Source organism: Oncorhynchus mykiss, chromosome 4 (genome assembly GCF_057628025.1).
Source record: "Oncorhynchus mykiss isolate SJ-2025 chromosome 4, ASM5762802v1, whole genome shotgun sequence".
Classification (NCBI taxonomy): domain Eukaryota; kingdom Metazoa; phylum Chordata; class Actinopteri; order Salmoniformes; family Salmonidae; genus Oncorhynchus; species Oncorhynchus mykiss.
In genome coordinates, this window is record NC_143025.1 from 6,634,108 (window position 1) to 6,654,498 (window position 20,391).

Genomic DNA, 20,391 nt, shown 5'->3' on the forward strand with positions numbered 1-20,391 from the left:
GTTGTTGTCATGTTGTGTTGCTACCATGTTGTTGTCATGTTGTGTTGCTACCATGTTGTGTTGTCATGTTGTGTTGCTACCATGTTGTTGTCATGTTGTGTTGCTACCATGTTGTTGTCATGTTGTGTTGCTACCATGTTGTTGTCATGTTGTGTTGCTATCATGTTGTTGTCATGTTGTGTTGCTACCATGTTGTTGTCATGTTGTTTTGCTACCATGTTGTTGTCGTCATGTTGTGTTGCTACCATGTTGGTGTCATGTTGTGTTGCTACCATGCTGTGTTGCTAACTTGCTATGTTGTCATCTTAGGTCTCCTATGTAGTGTTGTGTTGTCTCTCTTGTTGTGATGTGTGTTTTGTCCTATATTTTACATTTGTATCCCGGGGCCCTCGTCCCCGCAGGAGGCCTTTTGCCTTTTGGTAGGCCGCTATTATAAATAAGAATTTGTTCTTAACTGACTTGCCTGGTTAAATAAATGTTAAATAAAAACATCTTGACATTAGCTGACCACAAGACATGGCAACACTGTTTAGAAAAAGAAACCCTGGTACAGTCAGTGACACAGTCACATGTAACTAAGACCAGAGTAACGGTCAACACCACCTCAGTCACATGTAACTAAGACCAGAGTAACGGTCAACACCACCTCAGTCACATGTAACTACAGACACTAAGACCAGAGTAACGGTCAACACCACCTCAGTCACATGTAACTAAGACCAGAGTAATGGTCAACACCACCTCAGTCACATGTAACTACAGACACTAAGACCAGAGTAACGGTCAACACTACAGACACTAAGACCAGAGTAACGGTCAACACTACAGACACTAAGACCAGAGTAACGGTCAACACTACAGACACTAAGACCAGAGTAACGGTCAACACTACAGACACTAAGACCAGAGTAACGGTCAACACCACATCAGTCACATGTAACTAAGACCAGAGTAACGGTCAGCACCACCTCAGTCACATGTAACTACAGACACTAAGACCAGAGTAATGGTCAACACTACAGACACTAAGACCAGAGCAACGGTCAACACTACAGACACTAAGACCAGAGTAACGGTCAACACTACAGACACTAAGACCAGAGTAACGGTCAACACCACATCGGTCACATGTAACTAAGACCAGAGTAACGGTCAACACTACAGACACTAAGACCAGAGTAACGGTCAACACCACATCAGTCACATGTAACTAAGACCAGAGTAACGGTCAACACTACAGACACTAAGACCAGAGTAACGGTCAACACTACAGACACTAAGACCAGAGTAACGGTCAACACCACAGACACTAAGACCAGAGTAACGGTCGTAACTACAGACACTAAGACCAGAGTAACGGTCAACACTACAGACACTAAGACCAGAGTAACGGTCGTAACTACAGACACTAAGACCAGAGTAACGGTCAACACTACAGACACTAAGACCAGAGTAACGGTCAACACTACAGACACTAAGACCAGAGTAACGGTCAACACCACAGACACTAAGACCAGAGTAACGGTCAACACTACAGACACTAAGACCAGAGTAACGGTCGTAACTACAGACACTAAGACCAGAGTAACGGTCAACACTACAGACACTAAGACCAGAGCAACGGTCAACACTAGACACTAAGACCAGAGTAACGGTCAACACCACCTCAGTCACATGTGACTACAGACAATAAGACCAGAGTAACGGTCAACACTACAGACACTAAGACCAGAGTAACGGTCAACACCACCTCAGTCACATGTAACTACAGACACAAAGACCAGAGTAACGGTCAACACTACAGACACTAAGACCAGAGCAACGGTCAACACTAGACACTAAGACCAGAGTAACGGTCAACACCACCTCAGTCACATGTGACTACAGACAATAAGACCAGAGTAACGGTCGTCACTACAGACACTAAGACCAGAGTAACTGTCAACACTAGACACTAAGACCAGAGTAACGGTCAACACTACAGACACTAAGACCAGAGTAACGGTCGTAACTACAGACACTAAGACCAGAGTAACTGTCAACACTAGACACTAAGACCAGAGTAACGGTCAACACTACAGACACTAAGACCAGAGCAACGGTCAACACCACAGACACTAAGACCAGAGTAACGGTCAACACCACCTCAGTCACATGTAACTACAGACACAAAGACCAGAGTAACGGTCAACACTACAGACACTAAGACCAGAGCAACGGTCAACACTAGACACTAAGACCAGAGTAACGGTCAACACTACAGACACTAAGACCAGAGCAACGGTCAACACTAGACACTAAGACCAGAGTAACGGTCAACACCACCTCAGTCACATGTGACTACAGACAATAAGACCAGAGTAACGGTCAACACTACAGACACTAAGACCAGAGCAACGGTCAACACTAGACACTAAGACCAGAGTAACGGTCAACACCACCTCAGTCACATGTGACTACAGACAATAAGACCAGAGTAACGGTCAACACTACAGACACTAAGACCAGAGTAACGGTCGTAACTACAGACAATAAGACCAGAGTAACGGTCAACACTACAGACACTAAGACCAGAGTAACGGTCAACACTACAGACACTAAGACCAGAGTAACGGTCGACACTACAGACACTAAGACCAGAGTAACGGTCGTAACTACAGACAATAAGACCAGAGTAACGGTCAACACTACAGACACTAAGACCAGAGTAACGGTCAACACTAGACACTAAGACCAGAGCAACGGTCAACACTAGACACTAAGACCAGAGTAACGGTCAACACCACCTCAGTCACATGTGACTACAGACAATAAGACCAGAGTAACGGTCAACACTACAGACACAAAGACCAGAGTAACGGTCAACACTACAGACACTAAGACCAGAGCAACGGTCAACACTAGACACTAAGACCAGAGTAACGGTCAACACCACCTCAGTCACATGTGACTACAGACAATAAGACCAGAGTAACGGTCAACACTACAGACACTAAGACCAGAGTAACGGTCGTAACTACAGACAATAAGACCAGAGTAACGGTCAACACTACAGACACTAAGACCAGAGTAACGGTCAACACCACATACACTAAGACCAGAGTAACGGTCAACACCACCTCAGTCACATGTAACTACAGACACTAAGACCAGAGTAACGGTCAACACTACAGACACAAAGACCAGAGTAACGGTCAACACTACAGACACTAAGACCAGAGTAACGGTCGACACTACAGACACTAAGACCAGAGTAACGGTCAACACTACAGACACTAAGACCAGAGTAACGGTCAACACTACAGACACTAAGACCAGAGTAACGGTCAACACTACAGACACTAAGACCAGAGTAACGGTCGACACTACAGACACTAAGACCAGAGTAACGGTCGACACTACAGACACTAAGACCAGAGTAACGGTCAACACTACAGACACTAAGACCAGAGTAACGGTCAACACTACAGACACTAAGACCAGAGTAACGGTCGACACTACAGACACAAAGACCAGAGTAACGGTCAACACTACAGACACTAAGACCAGAGTAACGGTCGACACTACAGACACTAAGACCAGAGTAACGGTCGTAACTACAGACACGAAGACCAGCGTAACGGTCAACACTACAGACACGAAGACCAGAGTAACGGTCAACACCACCTCAGTCACATGTAACTACAGACAATAAGACCAGAGTAACGGTCAACACCACCTCAGTCACATGTAACTAGACACTAAGACCAGAGTAACGGTCAACACTACAGACACTAAGACCAGAGTAACGGTCAACACTACAGACACTAAGACCAGAGTAACGGTCAACACTACAGACACTAAGACCAGAGTAACGGTCAACACTACAGACACTAAGACCAGAGTAACGGTCAACACTACAGACACTAAGACCAGAGTAACGGTCGTAACTACAGACACTAAGACCAGAGTAACGGTCAACACTACAGACACTAAGACCAGAGTAACGGTCGTAACTACAGACACGAACACCAGAGTAACGGTCAACACTACAGACACTAAGACCAGAGTAACGGTCAACACTACAGACACTAAGACCAGAGTAACGGTCAACACTACAGACACTAAGACCAGAGTAACGGTCAACACTACAGACACTAAGACCAGAGTAACGGTCAACACTACAGACACTAAGACCAGAGTAACGGTCGTAACTACAGACACTAAGACCAGAGTAACGGTCAACACTACAGACACTAAGACCAGAGTAACGGTCGTAACTACAGACACGAACACCAGAGTAACGGTCAACACTACAGACACTAAGACCAGAGTAACGGTCAACACTACAGACACTAAGACCAGAGTAACGGTCGTAACTACAGACACGAAGACCAGAGTAACGGTCAACACTACAGACACTAAGACAAGAGTAACGGTCAACACTACAGACACTAAGACCAGAGTAACGGTCAACACTACAGACACTAAGACCAGAGTAACTACAGACACGAAGACCAGAGTAACGGTCAACACTACAGACACTAAGACAAGAGTAACGGTCAACACTAAAGACACTAAGACAAGAGTAACGGTCAACACTACAGACACTAAGACAAGAGTAACGGTCAACACTAAAGACACTAAGACCAGAGTAACGGTCAACACTACAGACACTAAGACCAGAGTAACGCTCAACACAATACAAACAGCGTAATAATGTGGAATCTGAATTGAATCGTCTGTGAAGTGAAACGTACCGAATGCATCTGTAGACGAAAGGCAATGAATGTAAGTCTTGGGGAAAAAAAACCTGTTATTTCATGTGGTTGTTAGGGTTACTTCCCTTTTCCACCTATCAGAGTGAACATCTGCATTTTCATTGGTTTCACCTTGAAGCAAAGTTATTTAAAAATGACGACTTTCACTTCTCTTTCAGTCTACATACAACCTGTTAGTAAAGAACTTATTTTCACAAAGGACTAACTCGAGATATCTATATTGTGTTCATTACTAGCCACCACAAGATTTCCACACAAAGAATGATACATGTCACCTAATCAAGAACGTGTAGGCTATCAGTAGGTGATTCATAAGTTGGTTTTTAACCTCTAAGGATTTTCATCGTGGTTAATTAAAGGCTAAGTTAAAGGAATATACCATAGCATTGGACTGATAAAAGTATCACGTCACAGAGGATTCTTTAGGCTCTGTAGATGGATGTATCACCTGTCTCTGACGGCCTGCAGGGCGATGCGGGAGTGTTTGGGGCGGAATGACAGGGGGAGGTGGAACTGGTGGTTACCGCTGGGTTCAGTAACCTCCAAACCACCACCGCTCTGGGGATCTGGAGGAAGAAGGGATGGAGGGAGAGATGGAGGATGAGAGGAGAGGGAGGGAGGGAGGATGAGAGAATGCAAGCAGACGATGCTGTAAAAAGTGAGAAAAAAAAAGGAGAAAAAAAACACTGCCCAAAAAATATAAATAAGATGACAGTAAACACCAAAAAAAACTGATGTGGTAAATGTGTAGAGGATGATACTACTGGATCGGTGTCCCTAAACCGGGACAGTTGTTGTTCAATATCCGATCATGTGACTAGAATGACGTTGTAAACAACAGCCAACTTTCTAGGAAAGACTTCTATGGACAGAAAGCTTAAATTATTGTAAATCTAACTGCCAGTGTTCTATTTACAGTAGCTATTACAGTAAGAAAAAAGACCATGCTATTGTTTGAGGAGAGGGCACAACAACAAGACACTTATATCACGGCAACTGGGTTTGATACATTCCTCTCTGAAGGTAAATAATGTACTTACAATTCAGTAATCTTGCTCTGATTTGTCATCCGGAGATAAAATATAGCTTAGTTTGTTTGATAAAATTCATTTTTGGTCGGAACTGGGTTCTACAGTTTCAATTTGTTTGTATTATATTTTACCAGAACTAAATGGTGTTATATTCTTCCTACCATAGGCTTATATCTGCTACGTCGAGCCTCTCCAACAGCACCATGGAGAGAGGCATGCTGGGAATGGACAAGCAACATATTTAAAAACGCCCCTGTCTTTGACAAAGTGGACACTGCTTATCACACGGCAACACCACTCACCTCGCCCATTATCCCACTAGTTGAAAGCATTTGTCATAGTTTTATGTGATGTTTTATGTGTTGCTGGAGGCGTTTGTATCTTTTACCAGATCTATTGTGTTATATTCTCCTACATTAATTACACATTTCCACAAACTTCAAAGTGATTCCTTTCAAATAGTATCTAGAACACGCATCTCCTTTGCGTCAGTTTTCTGAGCTACCGGAAGTTAGGGTTTGGGTTTGTCATTTTAGTCTGACATTGAAAAAAAAGGGTCTGATCCATAATGCTATTAGGGGTTTATTATACAGTAGTTTCTTTCACATTTGACTTCCCCGTACAAAATGAAATCGCGCCACCGTAATGCTACAAAACATTGTTATCTCCCTCCCCCAGTTTGGTCAGAGAATTTCCTCAGGGCTGGTATTGGTGGGTTATTCAACAGAACCTTCACCAGTCTCTTACCATGCTCCGCCCCCTGCTGCTCCTCCTCCTCCTGAACAAAGCTAAACTCCTTCAGCCGCTCCTCCTCAAGCATCGATTGGCTGACCAGGGAGCTGGTCTCCTCGTCTGATTGGCTGCCTCGCCGGCTAATGACACGGTAGATGCCACAGTCCAGGACGTTGAAGCTCTCCTGAATAAAGAATAGATTGAGGGTACCAACAAAGACTTCATTACACATTCATAAGGAGGACATAAAGGCACTGCTTGTTATGCATGCATGCTTTAATAGTTCAGAACTACTGGGTCCTGATAGGGACAAACAGGACCTGCATGTTTTATTTATTTTATTTTACCTTTATTTAACTAGGCAAGTCAGTTAAGAACAAATTCTTATTTTCAATGACGGCCTAGGAACAGTGGGTTAACTGCCTGTTCAGGGGCAGAACGACAGATTTGTACCTTGTCAGCTCGGGGATTTGAACTTGCAACCTTTCAGTTACTAGTCCAACTCTCTAACCACTAGGCTACCCTGCTGTGTTGTGTATGGGTTATAAAAATGTCTTCATGTAGACACTATACAAATTAAGATACACTGAACATAATGTAAATCGTGAGATACCAATATAACATCTCTTCAACTACCTTTAATAGTTCAGAACTACTGGGTCCTGATAGGGACAAACAGGACCTCCAGGCAGACTCACATGAGAGGAGATGCTGCTCCTGCGACTGCTGGAGGCGGAGTCTAGAGGCTCCAGCTTGGCGACCACTTCCTCCAGCTGGCCAATCAGATCCAGGTGGGTGGTCACACTGAGCTGTGACCTCAGGTGATCCAGTCGGTCGATGGGAATCGACTTCCTGGCCTGGGAACGGTAAACAGATGAGCGCTGAGGATATTCAAATCATTCCCTAAGTTCTAGAGCTCAGCTGAATCTGGTAATGAATGGTGTGGCTGTTGAACAAGTTGAGGAAACTAAATTACTTGGCGTAAACTTAGATTGTAAACTGTCATGGTCAAAACATATAGATTCAATGGTTGTAAAGACGGGGAGAGGTCTGTCCTGTAATATAGAGATGGGGAGAGGTCTGTCTGTAATATAGAGATGGGGAGAGGTCTGTCTGTAATATAGAGATGGGGAGAGGTCTGTCTGTAATAAAGAGATGGGGAGAGGTCTGTCTGTAATAGAGAGAAGGGGAGAGGTCTGTCTGTAATAAAGAGATGGGGAGAGGTCTGTCTGTAATATAGAGATGGGGAGAGGTCTGTCTGTAATAAAGAGATGGGGAGAGGTCTGTCTGTAATATAGAGATGGGGAGAGGTCTGTCTGTAATAGAGAGAAGGGGAGAGGTCTGTCTGTAATAAAGAGATGGGGAGAGGTCTGTCTGTAATAGAGAGAAGGGGAGAGGTCTGTCTGTAATAAAGAGATGGGGAGAGGTCTGTCTGTAATAAAGAGATGGGGAGAGGTCTGTCTGTAATAAAGAGATGCTCTGCTTTTTTGACACCACACTCCACAAAGCAAGTCATGCAGGCTCTAGTTTTATCTTAATTAGCTCTAGTTTTATCTTAATTATTGTCCAGTCATGTGGTCAAGTGCTGCAAAGAAAGACCTAGCTAAGCTGCAGCTGGCCCAGAACAGAGCTGCACGTTTTGCTCTTCATTGTAATCAAAGAGCTGATATTAATACTATTCATGCCAGTCTCTCTTGGGTAAGAGTTGAGGAGAGACTGACTTCGTCACTTCTTGTTTTTATAAGAAACATTAATGTGTTGAAAATCCAAATAGTTTCTATAGTCAACTTACACACAGCTCTGACACACACACGTACCCCACCAGATATGCCACCAGGGGTCTTTTCACAGTTCCCAGGTCCAGAACAAATTCAAGGAAAAGTACAGTATTATACAGAGACATGAGTGCACGGAACTCCCTTCCATCTTATAAAGTGAACAGCAAACCTGGTTTCAAACAACAAATAAAGCAACACCTCACGGCACAACGGCTCTCCCTCATGTGACCTACTGGTTGTGTGTGTGTACTGACATGTGACCTACTGGTTGTGTGTGTAGACTGACATGTGACCTACTGGTTGAGTGTACTGACATGTGACCTACTGGTTGAGTGTACTGACATGTGACCTACTGGTTGAGTGTACTGACATGTGACCTACTGGTTGTGTGTGTAGACTGACATGTGACCTACTGGTTGAGTGTACTGACATGTGACCGACTGGTTGAGTGTACTGACATGTGACCTACTGGTTGAGTGTACTGACATGTGACCTACTGGTTGAGTGTACTGACATGTGACCGACTGGTTGAGTGTACTGACATGTGACCGACTGGTTGAGTGTACTGACATGTGACCTACTGGTTGAGTGTACTGACATGTGACCGACTGGTTGAGTGTACTGACATGTGACCTACTGGTTGAGTGTACTGACATGTGACCTACTGGTTGAGTGTACTGACATGTGACCTACTGGTTGAGTGTACTGACATGTGACCTACTGGTTGAGTGTACTGACATGTGACCGACTGGTTGAGTGTACTGACATGTGACCTACTGGTTGAGTGTACTGACATGTGACCGACTGGTTGAGTGTACTGACATGTGACCTACTGGTTGAGTGTACTGACATGTGACCGACTGGTTGAGTGTACTGACATGTGACCTACTGGTTGAGTGTACTGACATGTGACCGACTGGTTGAGTGTACTGACATGTGACCTACTGGTTGAGTGTACTGACATGTGACCGACTGGTTGAGTGTACTGACATGTGACCTACTGGTTGAGTGTACTGACATGTGACCTACTGGTTGAGTGTACTGACATGTGACCTACTGGTTGAGTGTACTGACATGTGACCTACTGGTTGAGTGTATGAACTGACATGTGACCTACTGGTTGAGTGTATGAACTGACATGTGACCTACTGGTTGAGTGTGTGTACTGACATGTGACCGACTGGTTGAGTGTACTGACATGTGACCGACTGGTTGAGTGTACTGACATGTGACCTACTGGTTGAGTGTACTGACATGTGACCTACTGGTTGAGTGTACTGACATGTGACCTACTGGTTGAGTGTACTGACATGTGACCTACTGGTTGAGTGTACTGACATGTGACCTACTGGTTGAGTGTATGAACTGACATGTGACCTACTGGTTGTGTGTATGTACTGACATGTGACCTACTGGTTGAGTGTATGTACTGACATGTGACCTACTGGTTGAGTGTGTGTACTGACATGTGACCTACTGGTTGAGTGTACTGACATGTGACCTACTGGTTGAGTGTACTGACATGTGACCTACTGGTTGAGTGTATGAACTGACATGTGACCTACTGGTTGAGTGTATGAACTGACATGTGACCTACTGGTTGAGTGTATGAACTGACATGTGACCTACTGGTTGTGTGTATGTACTGACATGTGACCTACTGGTTGAGTGTATGTACTGACATGTGACCGACTGGTTGAGTGTGTGTATGTACTGACATGTGACCTACTGGTTGAGTGTGTGTACTGACATGTGACCTACTGGTTGAGTGTGTGTACTGACATGTGACCTACTGGTTGAGTGTGTGTACTGACATGTGACCTACTGGTTGAGTGTGTGTACTGACATGTGACCTACTGGTTGAGTGTGTGTACTGACATGTGACCTACTGGTTGAGTGTGTGTACTGACATGTGACCTACTGGTTGAGTGTGTGTACTGACATGTGACCTACTGGTTGAGTGTGTGTACTGACATGTGACCTACTGGTTGAGTGTGTGTACTGACATGTGACCTACTGGTTGAGTGTGTGTACTGACATGTGACCTACTGGTTGAGTGTGTGTACTGACATGTATGTGGAACTGATAGATACATTTAAAAACATTAATATGTAATGTATGTAAATTGTAATGTCTTTTTCATCAGTAAAACTACAGATCCATACAGCCTCCATCCTACTAAACTACACTGTAGCAGTTACAGATGCCTCCATCCTACTAAACTACACTGTAGTAGTTACAGATCCATACAGCCTCCATCCTACTAAACTACACTGTAGCAGTTACAGATCCATACAGCCTCCATCCTACTAAACTATACTGTAGTAGTTACAGACCCATACAGCCTCCATGCTACTAAACTACACTGTAGTAGTTACAGATCCATACAGCCTCCATCCTACTAAACTACACTGTAGCAGTTACAGATGCCTCCATCCTACTAAACTATACTGTAGTAGTTACATACCCATACAGCCTCCATCCTCCTAAACTACACTGTAGTAGTTACATACCCATACAGCCTCCATCCTCCTAAACTACACTGTAGCAGTTACAGACCCATACAGCCTCCATCCTACTAAACTACACTGTAGCAGTTACAGACCCATACAGCCTCCATCCTACTAAACTACACTGTAGCAGTTACAGACGCCTCCATCCTACTAAACTACACTGTAGCAGTTACAGATGCCTCCATCCTACTAAACTACACTGTAGCAGTTACAGATGCCTCCATCCTACTAAACTACACTGTAGCAGTTACAGATGCCTCCATCGTACTAAACTAAACTGTAGCAGTTACAGACCCATACAGCCTCCATCCTACTAAACTACACTGTAGTAGCTACAGACCCATACAGCCTCCATCCTCCTAAACGACACTGTAGTAGCTACAGACCCATACAGCTATGGAGCCTCCATCCTACTAAACTACACTTCCACTACACTTCCTGAGTTAAATTCACACAAGGGTGTTCAGAGGACGTTAGATTAGATCATTATCCCAGGTGTTCAGAGGACATTAGATTAGATCATTATCCCAAGTGTTCAGAGGACGTTAGATTAGATAATTATCCCAGGTGTTCAGAGGACGTTAGATTAGATCATTATCCCAAGTGTTCAGCGGACGTTAGATTAGATCATTATCCCAGGTGTTCAGAGGACGTTAGATTAGATAATTATCCCAGGTGTTCAGAGGACGTTAGATTAGATAATTATCCCAGGTGTTCAGAGGACGTTAGATTAGATAATTATCCCAGGTGTTCAGAGGACGTTAGATTAGATAATTATCCCAGGTGTTCAGAGGACGTTAGATTAGATAATTATCCCAGGTGTTCAGAGGACGTTAGATTAGATAATTATCCCAGGTGTTCAGAGGACGTTAGATTAGATAATTATCCCAGGTGTTCAGAGGACGTTAGATTAGATAATTATCCCAGGTGTTCAGAGGACGTTAGATTAGATCATTATCCCAGGTGTTCAGCGGACGTTAGATTAGATCATTATCCCAGGTGTTCAGAGGACGTTAGATTAGATAATTATCCCAGGTGTTCAGAGGATGTTAGATTAGATCATTATCCCAGGTGTTCAGAGGACGTTAGATTAGATCATTATCCCAGGTGTTCAGAGGACGTTAGATTAGATAATTATCCCAGGTGTTCAGAGGACGTTAGATTAGATCATTATCCCAGGTGTTCAGAGGACGTTAGATTAGATAATTATCCCAGGTGTTCAGAGGACGTTAGATTAGATAATTATCCCAGGTGTTCTCCTCTGTCTTCCGTCTGTCAGTAAACACTATAACTTGAAGATATGGCCGTGTGGGAAACACAAACCCTCAGATGTGTATCAATTTAACCTTTAATTTGTATTACTTCCTGGCTGATGTGAAAGATATAGTCCCCGTTTCCAAAACACGACCGCTAGCGATGCGTGTCAACGTTTCAGACCGAGTGTCGGGGCTCTTAACAAAAACCCTCTGTAAGGAAGATACTATCGTCAATAGGTGCTAAAGAAGTTAGAGTCTATGAATGGGGTAGACCAAGGCCTAATTCTGCCTACTGGGCGGGCCGGTCCTGAGAGTGGCTATTTTTGTTCAATGAAGAAGTGCTTGCTTGGATATGTGGTTTTGTTTAGGAACTTTTAGTTAGTTTGACATTTGGCATTGTGAAACCCAACTGAACCAAATGAGAAGAAAAAAAATACAACGTAACAAACTACAGCTCAAAACGCCCTTAGAGTACTTTGAGGGACAGGGTTTGGGGTGAAAAACCTGCAGTAATACGAGTCTCACCTTGCTGGGGGCGATCGCATGTTGAAACATCACGCAGACCGTGGCCGCTAGAGACCACGCCTCCCTGCGTAGCAACCTGTCGACACACCGCTCCACAGACAACAGCGAGAGGTGGGACATGCGGCCGTCGCCACGGAGACAGAACAGCTCGTTGCGGTACACCGCTATCTCAACCACGTCTGGAGAAGAAAAAAATAATAATAAGAAAAATTATTGAGTGTCCATTTTCTTTTCAGAACATTAAATTCATCTTTTTGGGGCTTTTTAACCTGAAGGGTAGTGGAGAAACATCTAGAAACATCTAGGAGACATAAATAGTCACAGATCTGAAATGTACACTCAAATACAACATCTACACTGAACAAAATTATAAAAAAACGCAACATGCAACAATTTCTAAACTATGGATTTCACATGACTTTGCAGGGGTGCCCAGCCAATCAGAATGAGTTTTTCACCACAATGGGGCTTTATTACAGACAGAAATACCCATTACACATTGAAAGATTAGTGGAATCTGTGTGGGTAGCTGGACAGGTAGGATGACTGACAGTGAAGGTGAACAGGTGGTCGGTCACGTGTCAGGTGACAGAGGAATGGATGAGACAGAGACTCCTCCCCCGACGATCCCACAAGGTGAAGAAGCAGTGGACATTCCTACAGTCAACATGCCAATTACACGCTCCCTCAAAACTGTGGCATTGTCTTGTGTGACAAAACTACACATTTTAAAGTGGTAATTTATTATCCCCAGCACAAGGTGCACCTGTGATCATGCTGTTTAATCAGCTTCTTGATATGCCACACCTATCTGGGCAAAGGACAAATGCTCACTAAGAGATGAAAGCAAAATTGTGCACAACATTTGGGAGAGAAATAAGATTGTTTGTGTGTATAGAACATTTCTGGGATCTTTTATTTCAGCTCATGAAACATGGGAACAACACTTTACATGTTGCGTTTATATTTTTTGTTCAGTGTAGTTAGTTTGTTGTTACTGGAGAACGCTGAACTACTACCTAAAAGCTACTGCTACTAACCTTTGACCTCGGTCCACAGCAGTACCTGGCCACTCTGAGGAGTGAAGACATAGATAGCCGAGTCTGTCCACGTCAGCAGGTTCTGATCCCCAAAGTATAACAGTCTGGGGAAGGCTATGGACTGGGAACTCTTCTGGGCTCGGTTGTAATGGGGCTCACTTCTGCAGATAAACAACAACAACAAACAAACAGTATTAGTGTAAAGGACGTCACGCGGCTTAAAGTGAGTACAGCTTCCTTCTGCTCATACAGAGGCTCGAACCCAGGACCTCTGCCTCGTAAACACGCGACCGCCCTCCTGAAGCATCTTACCCAGTCGTGCTACCGAAATGCTAGCTATTTGGCCAAAAGTTATAGAACACCAACTCATTCAAGGATTTTTCTTTCTTTTTTTTTTTTACTATTTTCTACATTGTAGAATAATAGTGAAGACATCAAAACTATGAAATAACACATAGTAACCAAAAAAGTGTTATATATATTTGAGATTCTTCAAATAGCCACCCTTTACCTTTGCACACTCTTGGCATTCTCTCAACCAGCATCACCTGTAACGCTTTTCCTACAGTCTTGAAGGAGTTCCCACATATGCTGAGCACTTGTTGGCTGCTTTTCCTTCACTCTGCGGTCCGACTCATCCCAAACCATCTCAATTGGGTTGAGGTCGGGGGATTGTGGAGGCCAGGGCATCTGATGCAGCACTCCATCACCCTCCATCTTGGTCAAATAATTTTTAACTGTTAATTGAAATGCATTCCAGGTAACTACCTCATGAAGCTGGTTGAGAGAATTCCAAGAGTTTGCAAAGCTGTCAAGGCAAAAGGTGGCTACTTGAAGAATCTCAAATATATTTTGATTTGTTTCACACTATTTTTGTTACTACATGATTCTCTTTGTCATTTCATAGTTTTGAAGTCTTCAGAACTATTATACGATGTAGAGGATATTACATTTAAAAAAAAAACTGGTACTGTATATATTAGCTTACAATGTACAGAGTGAATCCCCCTAGATTCTAGGACCTAGAAGTTTACACACACACACACACACACACACACACACACACACACACACACGTTACAGCCCAAATTTTTAAAAATATATTTTTGGGTCACTGATCTACACACAATACCCTAATAATGTCAAAGTGGAATTATGTTTTAAGAAATGTCTAGAGTCAATAAGTATCCAACCCCTTTGTTATGGCGAAGAGCCTGAATAAGTTCAGGAGAAGAAATGTGCTGAACAAGTCTCATAATAAGTTGCATGGACTCACTCTGTGTGCAATAATAGTGTTTAACATAATATTTTGAATGACTGCCTTATCTCTGTACCCCACACATACAATTATCTCTAAGGTCCCTCAGTCGAGCAGTGAATTTCAAACACAGATTCAATCACAAAGCCCAGGGAGGTTTTCCAATGCCTCGCAAAGAAGGGAACCTATTGGTAGATGGGTAAAAAAAAGCGGAGTTGCTTACCAAGACGACATTGAATGTTTCTGAGTGGCCTAGTTACAGTTTTGGACTTTAAAAAAAAATTGTCTTGAAAATCTATGGCAAGACTTGAAAATGGCTGCCTAGCAACGATCAACAACCAACTTGATGAATTAAAAAAAAATGAATGAAGTGCCTATCTTGGAGTGTGGAAAACTCTTTGACTTCAGAATCCAGAAAGACTCACAGCTGTAAATAGCCACCAAAATGGTGCTTCTATGAAGTATTATTGACTCAGGGGTGTGAATACTTCTGTAAATTAGATATCTGGATTTCATTTTCAATAAATAATAAAACAAAATACATGTTTTCACTTTGTCATTATGTGGTAGTGTGTGTCGATGGGTAAAAAAAAAAATATTTTTTAAACTATTCAATCCATGTTGAATTCAGGCTGTAACACAACAAAATGTAGAATAAGTCAAAAAAGGGTATGAACACTTCCTGAAGGCCACTGCCTTCACACACACCTGTAGCTGATGAGAGGTGCAGGTGGTACGGCCAGCAGCTGTTTAAACTGGTGCGTGCTGAGGACATCTCCACTGAAGCTGGCCTCCCAGACTCTAGACCCAGGCCTGGCACAGTACAGCAGAGGAGGAGGTTGTTGGCCAACGATCACGCCGCGGCTCAGAGGGAAGAAACACGCTCCGTATTCTCCGTCCCGCTCCTTGTTACCGACACGCCAGAACTTCTCTCTGTGGATCGCGAGAGGAGGAGCTGGGTGGTACCTTTAACCTTATAGACCAGATAATATTACTCACTAATATTAAAATGTTATATATATATTTTTTTTTTTTTAAATGTTAAATATATAATATTAAAAAATATCTTCTTCTATGCTTCCACGACACTTCTGTAACATCTGGGCGGCCTACTGCCCCCCAGTTATGTCCCCACACTCACCTCTCCGTGTCACAGAGGTAGCAGCGGCTGAGAGAGGACACAAGCAGTCGTCCGTCCAGATAACCCAGCTGAACCACTCTGGAATCCACAGTAGTGATGGTCTGGACGGGGAAGATCACAAACGCTGAGCCCTGGACAACACAGAACAAAGGATCATGTGACTAGACAGGATACGTGAGATGGAGATTGTAATAGATCCACGGTATGGGGAAGGGGAAGAAAAAAAAACTATACCTGATAATCAATTCAGCTATTCCGAGCTTGGTGCCAGATTTGCTGAACAGCCAACCATTACCAGTGTTCTCACGCCAGACATTTGGCATGACAAAGACCATAGGAGTCGGCATGACAGCACAAATAGAGATGGGACCAGGCTAATATATCTTTCACCTCCCCAAAATAAAACTCAACGGTTAGTTTCCCACTACCTTTCCGAGTTTGGAGGATCCAGCGCGGAGGAAGGACACCTTGCCCCCCTTATCCCCAGCAAACACCCTGAGGGCTGCGGTGTCCCAGCAGAGAGAGGTGAGCGTCTGGCCACGGTGTTCCCAGGAAACACTGACCCTCTCTGGTCTGCCACGACGCTCAAGTTGAAGCTCCCACACTACCACCAGGCCCTGACTGAGAGAGGACAGACAGACAGATCACCACCAGGCCCTGACTGAGAGAGGACAGACAGACAGATCACCACCAGGCCCTGACTGAGAGAGGACAGACAGACAGACAGACAGACAAATCACCACCAGGCCCTGACTGAGAGAGGGCAGACAGACAGACAGACAGACAGACAAATATCCACCAGGCCCTGACAGAGAGGGCAGACAAATCACCACCAGGCCCTGACTGAGAGAGGACAGACAGACAGACAGACAGACAGACAGACAGACAGACAGACAGACAGACAGACACATCACCACCAGACCCTGACTGAAAGAGGACGGACAAATCACCACCAGGCCCTGACTGAGAGAGGACGGACAAATCACCACCAGGCCCTGATTGAGAGAAGGAAGACAGACAGACAGGCAGACAGACAAATCACCACCAGGCCCTGACTGAGAGAGGACAGACAAATCACCACCAGGCCCTGACTGAGAAAGGACAGACAGACAGACAGACAGACAGACAGGCAGACAGACAGGCAGACAGACAGGCAGACAGGCAGGCAGACAGGCAGGCAGACAAATCACCACCAGGCCCTGACTGAGAGAGGACAGACAAATCACCACCAGGCCCTGACTGAGAAAGGACAGACAGACAGACAGACAGACAGAGACAGGCAGACAGACAGGCAGACAGGCAGGCAGGCAGGCAGGCAGACAGGCAGGCAGACAGGCAGGCAGACAGACAGGCAGGCAGACAGACAGGCAAATCACCACCAGACCCTGACTGAGAGAGGACAGACAGATCACCACCAGACCCTGACTGAGAGATGACAGACAGATCACCACCAGACCCTGACTGAGAGATGACAGACAGACTACCACCAGACCCTGACTGAGAGATGACAGACAGACAGACTACCACCAGACCCTGACCGAGAGAGGACAGACAGACAGACTACCACCAGACCCTGACTGAGAGATGACAGACAGACAGACTACCACCAGACCCTGACCGAGAGAGGACAGACAGACAGACTACCACCAGACCCTGACTGAGAGATGACAGACAGATCACCACCAGACCCTGACTGAGAGATGACAGACAGACTACCACCAGACCCTGACTGAGAGAGGACAGACAGACAGACTACCACCAGACCCTGACCGAGAGAGGACAGACAGACAGACAGACTACCACCAGACCCTGACTGAGAGAGGACAGACAGATCACCACCAGGCCCTGACTGAGAGAGGACAGACAGACAGACTACCACCAGACCCTGACTGAGAGATGACAGACAGATCACCACCAGACCCTGACTGAGAGATGACAGACAGACTACCACCAGACCCTGACCGAGAGAGGACAGACAGATCACCATCAGACCCTGACTGAGAGAGGACAGACAGATCACCACCAGACCCTGACTGAGAGAGGACAGACAGATCACCACCAGACCCTGACTGAGACATAGAGAGAGAGAAAACCTTTCATCCCAAATCTACCCCTAGTTTAGCTACAACCAGGTCCTGACCTACAACATGCAGAGAAAGACAGAGAAAGACAGAGAGAGAGGCAGACTGGGAGGCAGACAGACAAAAAAGCAAACTGAAAAAGCCTGACACTTACTTATTGAAGAAGTTGAAGTCACTGAAGTGAGTAAACATGTGAACTTCAAATAAATTTCTATGCTTTGAGTTATTTTTAAAAACATTTTTACCTTGTTGCCACAGCAATAAAGTCTTCATCGTGTGGACAACACGACACCTGAGTGATAGATCCCTCCTGAGATAGAAGAAATAGGACACTTATTGATCCCTGGCCGAGTCAAACCAAACACCGTAAAAATGGGACCTGGCACTCGGATTGAGGGTAAGGCCCTGCGATAGACTAGCGTCCTGTCCAGGGAGTGTACTGGTACATCAAGCTGACTCACACTACAGAAACAGGAGGTAGACTAGCGTCCTGTCCAGGGGGTGTACTGGTACATCATGCTGCCTCAAGCTACATAAACAGGAGATGTGCTGTTCTGGATCGCTCGTGCAATGTTATTAAAAACAAGAGTACATCTATCTGATAACAACAAACAGGTCGTATATCCTGCCAATCCGTTTATTATGTTACCAGGAAGTAGACGATAACATTATATACGCTACCTTGTGTGTGAGGATGAGCCTCTGCTTCCATCCTTCCCTCTGGATGAGGTGCAGCCCTCCAGCTGACGTTCCCAAAGCTAGCCACTTCCTTGATACAGCCAGACAGGTGCACTGACAGACAAGAAAAGAGAGGGTTTTCAAAACACAGTCTGATTAAATCAGGCTTCAATAAACAATGCATTGATATATATACAGCCTGACACATTGGGAGTGTAAAACTGTGTAAGGGAACTCCCCCCTGAAATGGACAAAAATGAATGGGAAGTTATTGGCATTGGACAAACTATATACACAAATGTTCCCTTAAGGTATGTAAATGCTCCTCACAAGTCAGAATGTTGAGGGAAAAAAGAAATACATTTAAACTTATTCTAGCGGTTGTCCATGCAGTTTGTCCTCCAGCTGCTCGAAATTTGAGACAAAATATCCACAGGAAGGTATGGTTTCCCCAACTATCTAGAGAGCTGGTAGGTTTGCCAATGCCAGCTGAATGTTGGGTTACAATGTGCTACCGTTTACATATCGTGCTACCGTTTACATATCGTGCTACCGTTTACATATCGTGCTAGTGTTTACATATCGTGTTACCGTTTACATATCGTGTTACCGTTTACATATCGTGTTACCGTTTACATATCGTGTTACCGTTTACATATCGTGCTACCGTTTACATATCGTGCTACCGTTTACATATCGTGCTACCGTTTACATATCGTGCTAGTGTTTACATATCGTGTTACCGTTTACATATCGTGTTACCGTTTACATATCGTGCTACCGTTTACATATCGTGCTACCGTTTACATATCGTGCTACCGTTTACATATCGTGCTACCGTTTACATATCGTGCTACCGTTTACATATCGTGCTACCGTTTACATATCGTGCTACCGTTTACATCGCATGTGTCAGAAGATCGTAAATACAAACATATTTCTACATACTTTGTCTCAAATTTCAAACAGCTGAAGGACAAAGCACACAGACAACCGGTAGAATAAGTTGAAATGTAACTTCAACATTCTGGTTTGTAACAAACATTTACACATTTTTACACTCCAACGTGCCAGGTTGTATAGATCAATTGTGTATTACAGACTGATTAATCTGACTAAAACAAACTATTCACAGGAGCTGGAAAATATTTGTATTTTTTAAAAATTCGATACAGTAGGGGAGACAGGTAGCCTGGTGGTTAGAGTGTAGAGGTGGCAGGTAGCCTAGTGGTTAGAGTGTAGAGGTGGCAGGTAGTCTAGTGGTTAGAGTGTAGAGGTGGCAGGTAGCCTAGTGGTTAGAGTGTAGAGGTGGCAGGTAGCCTAGTGGTTAGAGTGTAGAGGTGGCAGGTAGTCTAGTGGTTAGAGTGTAGAGGTGGCAGGTAGTCTAGTGGTTAGAGTGTAGAGGTGGCAGGTAGCCTAGTGGTTAGAGTGTAGAGGTGGCAGGTAGCCTGGTGGTTAGAGTGTAGAGGTGGCAGGTAGCCTAGTGGTTAGAGTGTAGAGGTGGCAGGTAGCCTAGTGGTTAGAGTGTAGAGGTGGCAGGTAGCCTAGTGGTTAGAGTGTAGAGGTGGCAGGTAGCCTAGTGGTTAGAGTGTAGAGGT

The 20,391-nt window shown here is 44.4% G+C and overlaps 1 protein-coding gene across 2 annotated transcripts in view; it reads right to left on the reverse strand.

Annotated features, from left to right (window-relative positions):
- The window catches only part of hps5 (HPS5 biogenesis of lysosomal organelles complex 2 subunit 2), a 52,369-nt gene that overhangs the window by 22,621 nt on the left and 9,357 nt on the right, over positions 1-20,391 (reverse strand). For both annotated transcript variants that reach the window (XM_090230994.1, XM_090230995.1), the window contains exons 3-12: positions 18,797-18,907; positions 18,361-18,425; positions 16,463-16,655; positions 16,035-16,165; positions 15,602-15,826; positions 13,636-13,796; positions 12,596-12,774; positions 7,222-7,380; positions 6,539-6,707; positions 5,209-5,326 (exon numbers count right to left, since the gene is read on the reverse strand). In XM_090230994.1, coding sequence (XP_090087120.1) covers positions 5,209-5,326; positions 6,539-6,707; positions 7,222-7,380; positions 12,596-12,774; positions 13,636-13,796; positions 15,602-15,826; positions 16,035-16,165; positions 16,463-16,655; positions 18,361-18,425; positions 18,797-18,907 — 1,511 coding nt within the window. The remainder of the gene's footprint in view (positions 1-5,208; positions 5,327-6,538; positions 6,708-7,221; positions 7,381-12,595; positions 12,775-13,635; positions 13,797-15,601; positions 15,827-16,034; positions 16,166-16,462; positions 16,656-18,360; positions 18,426-18,796; positions 18,908-20,391) is intronic.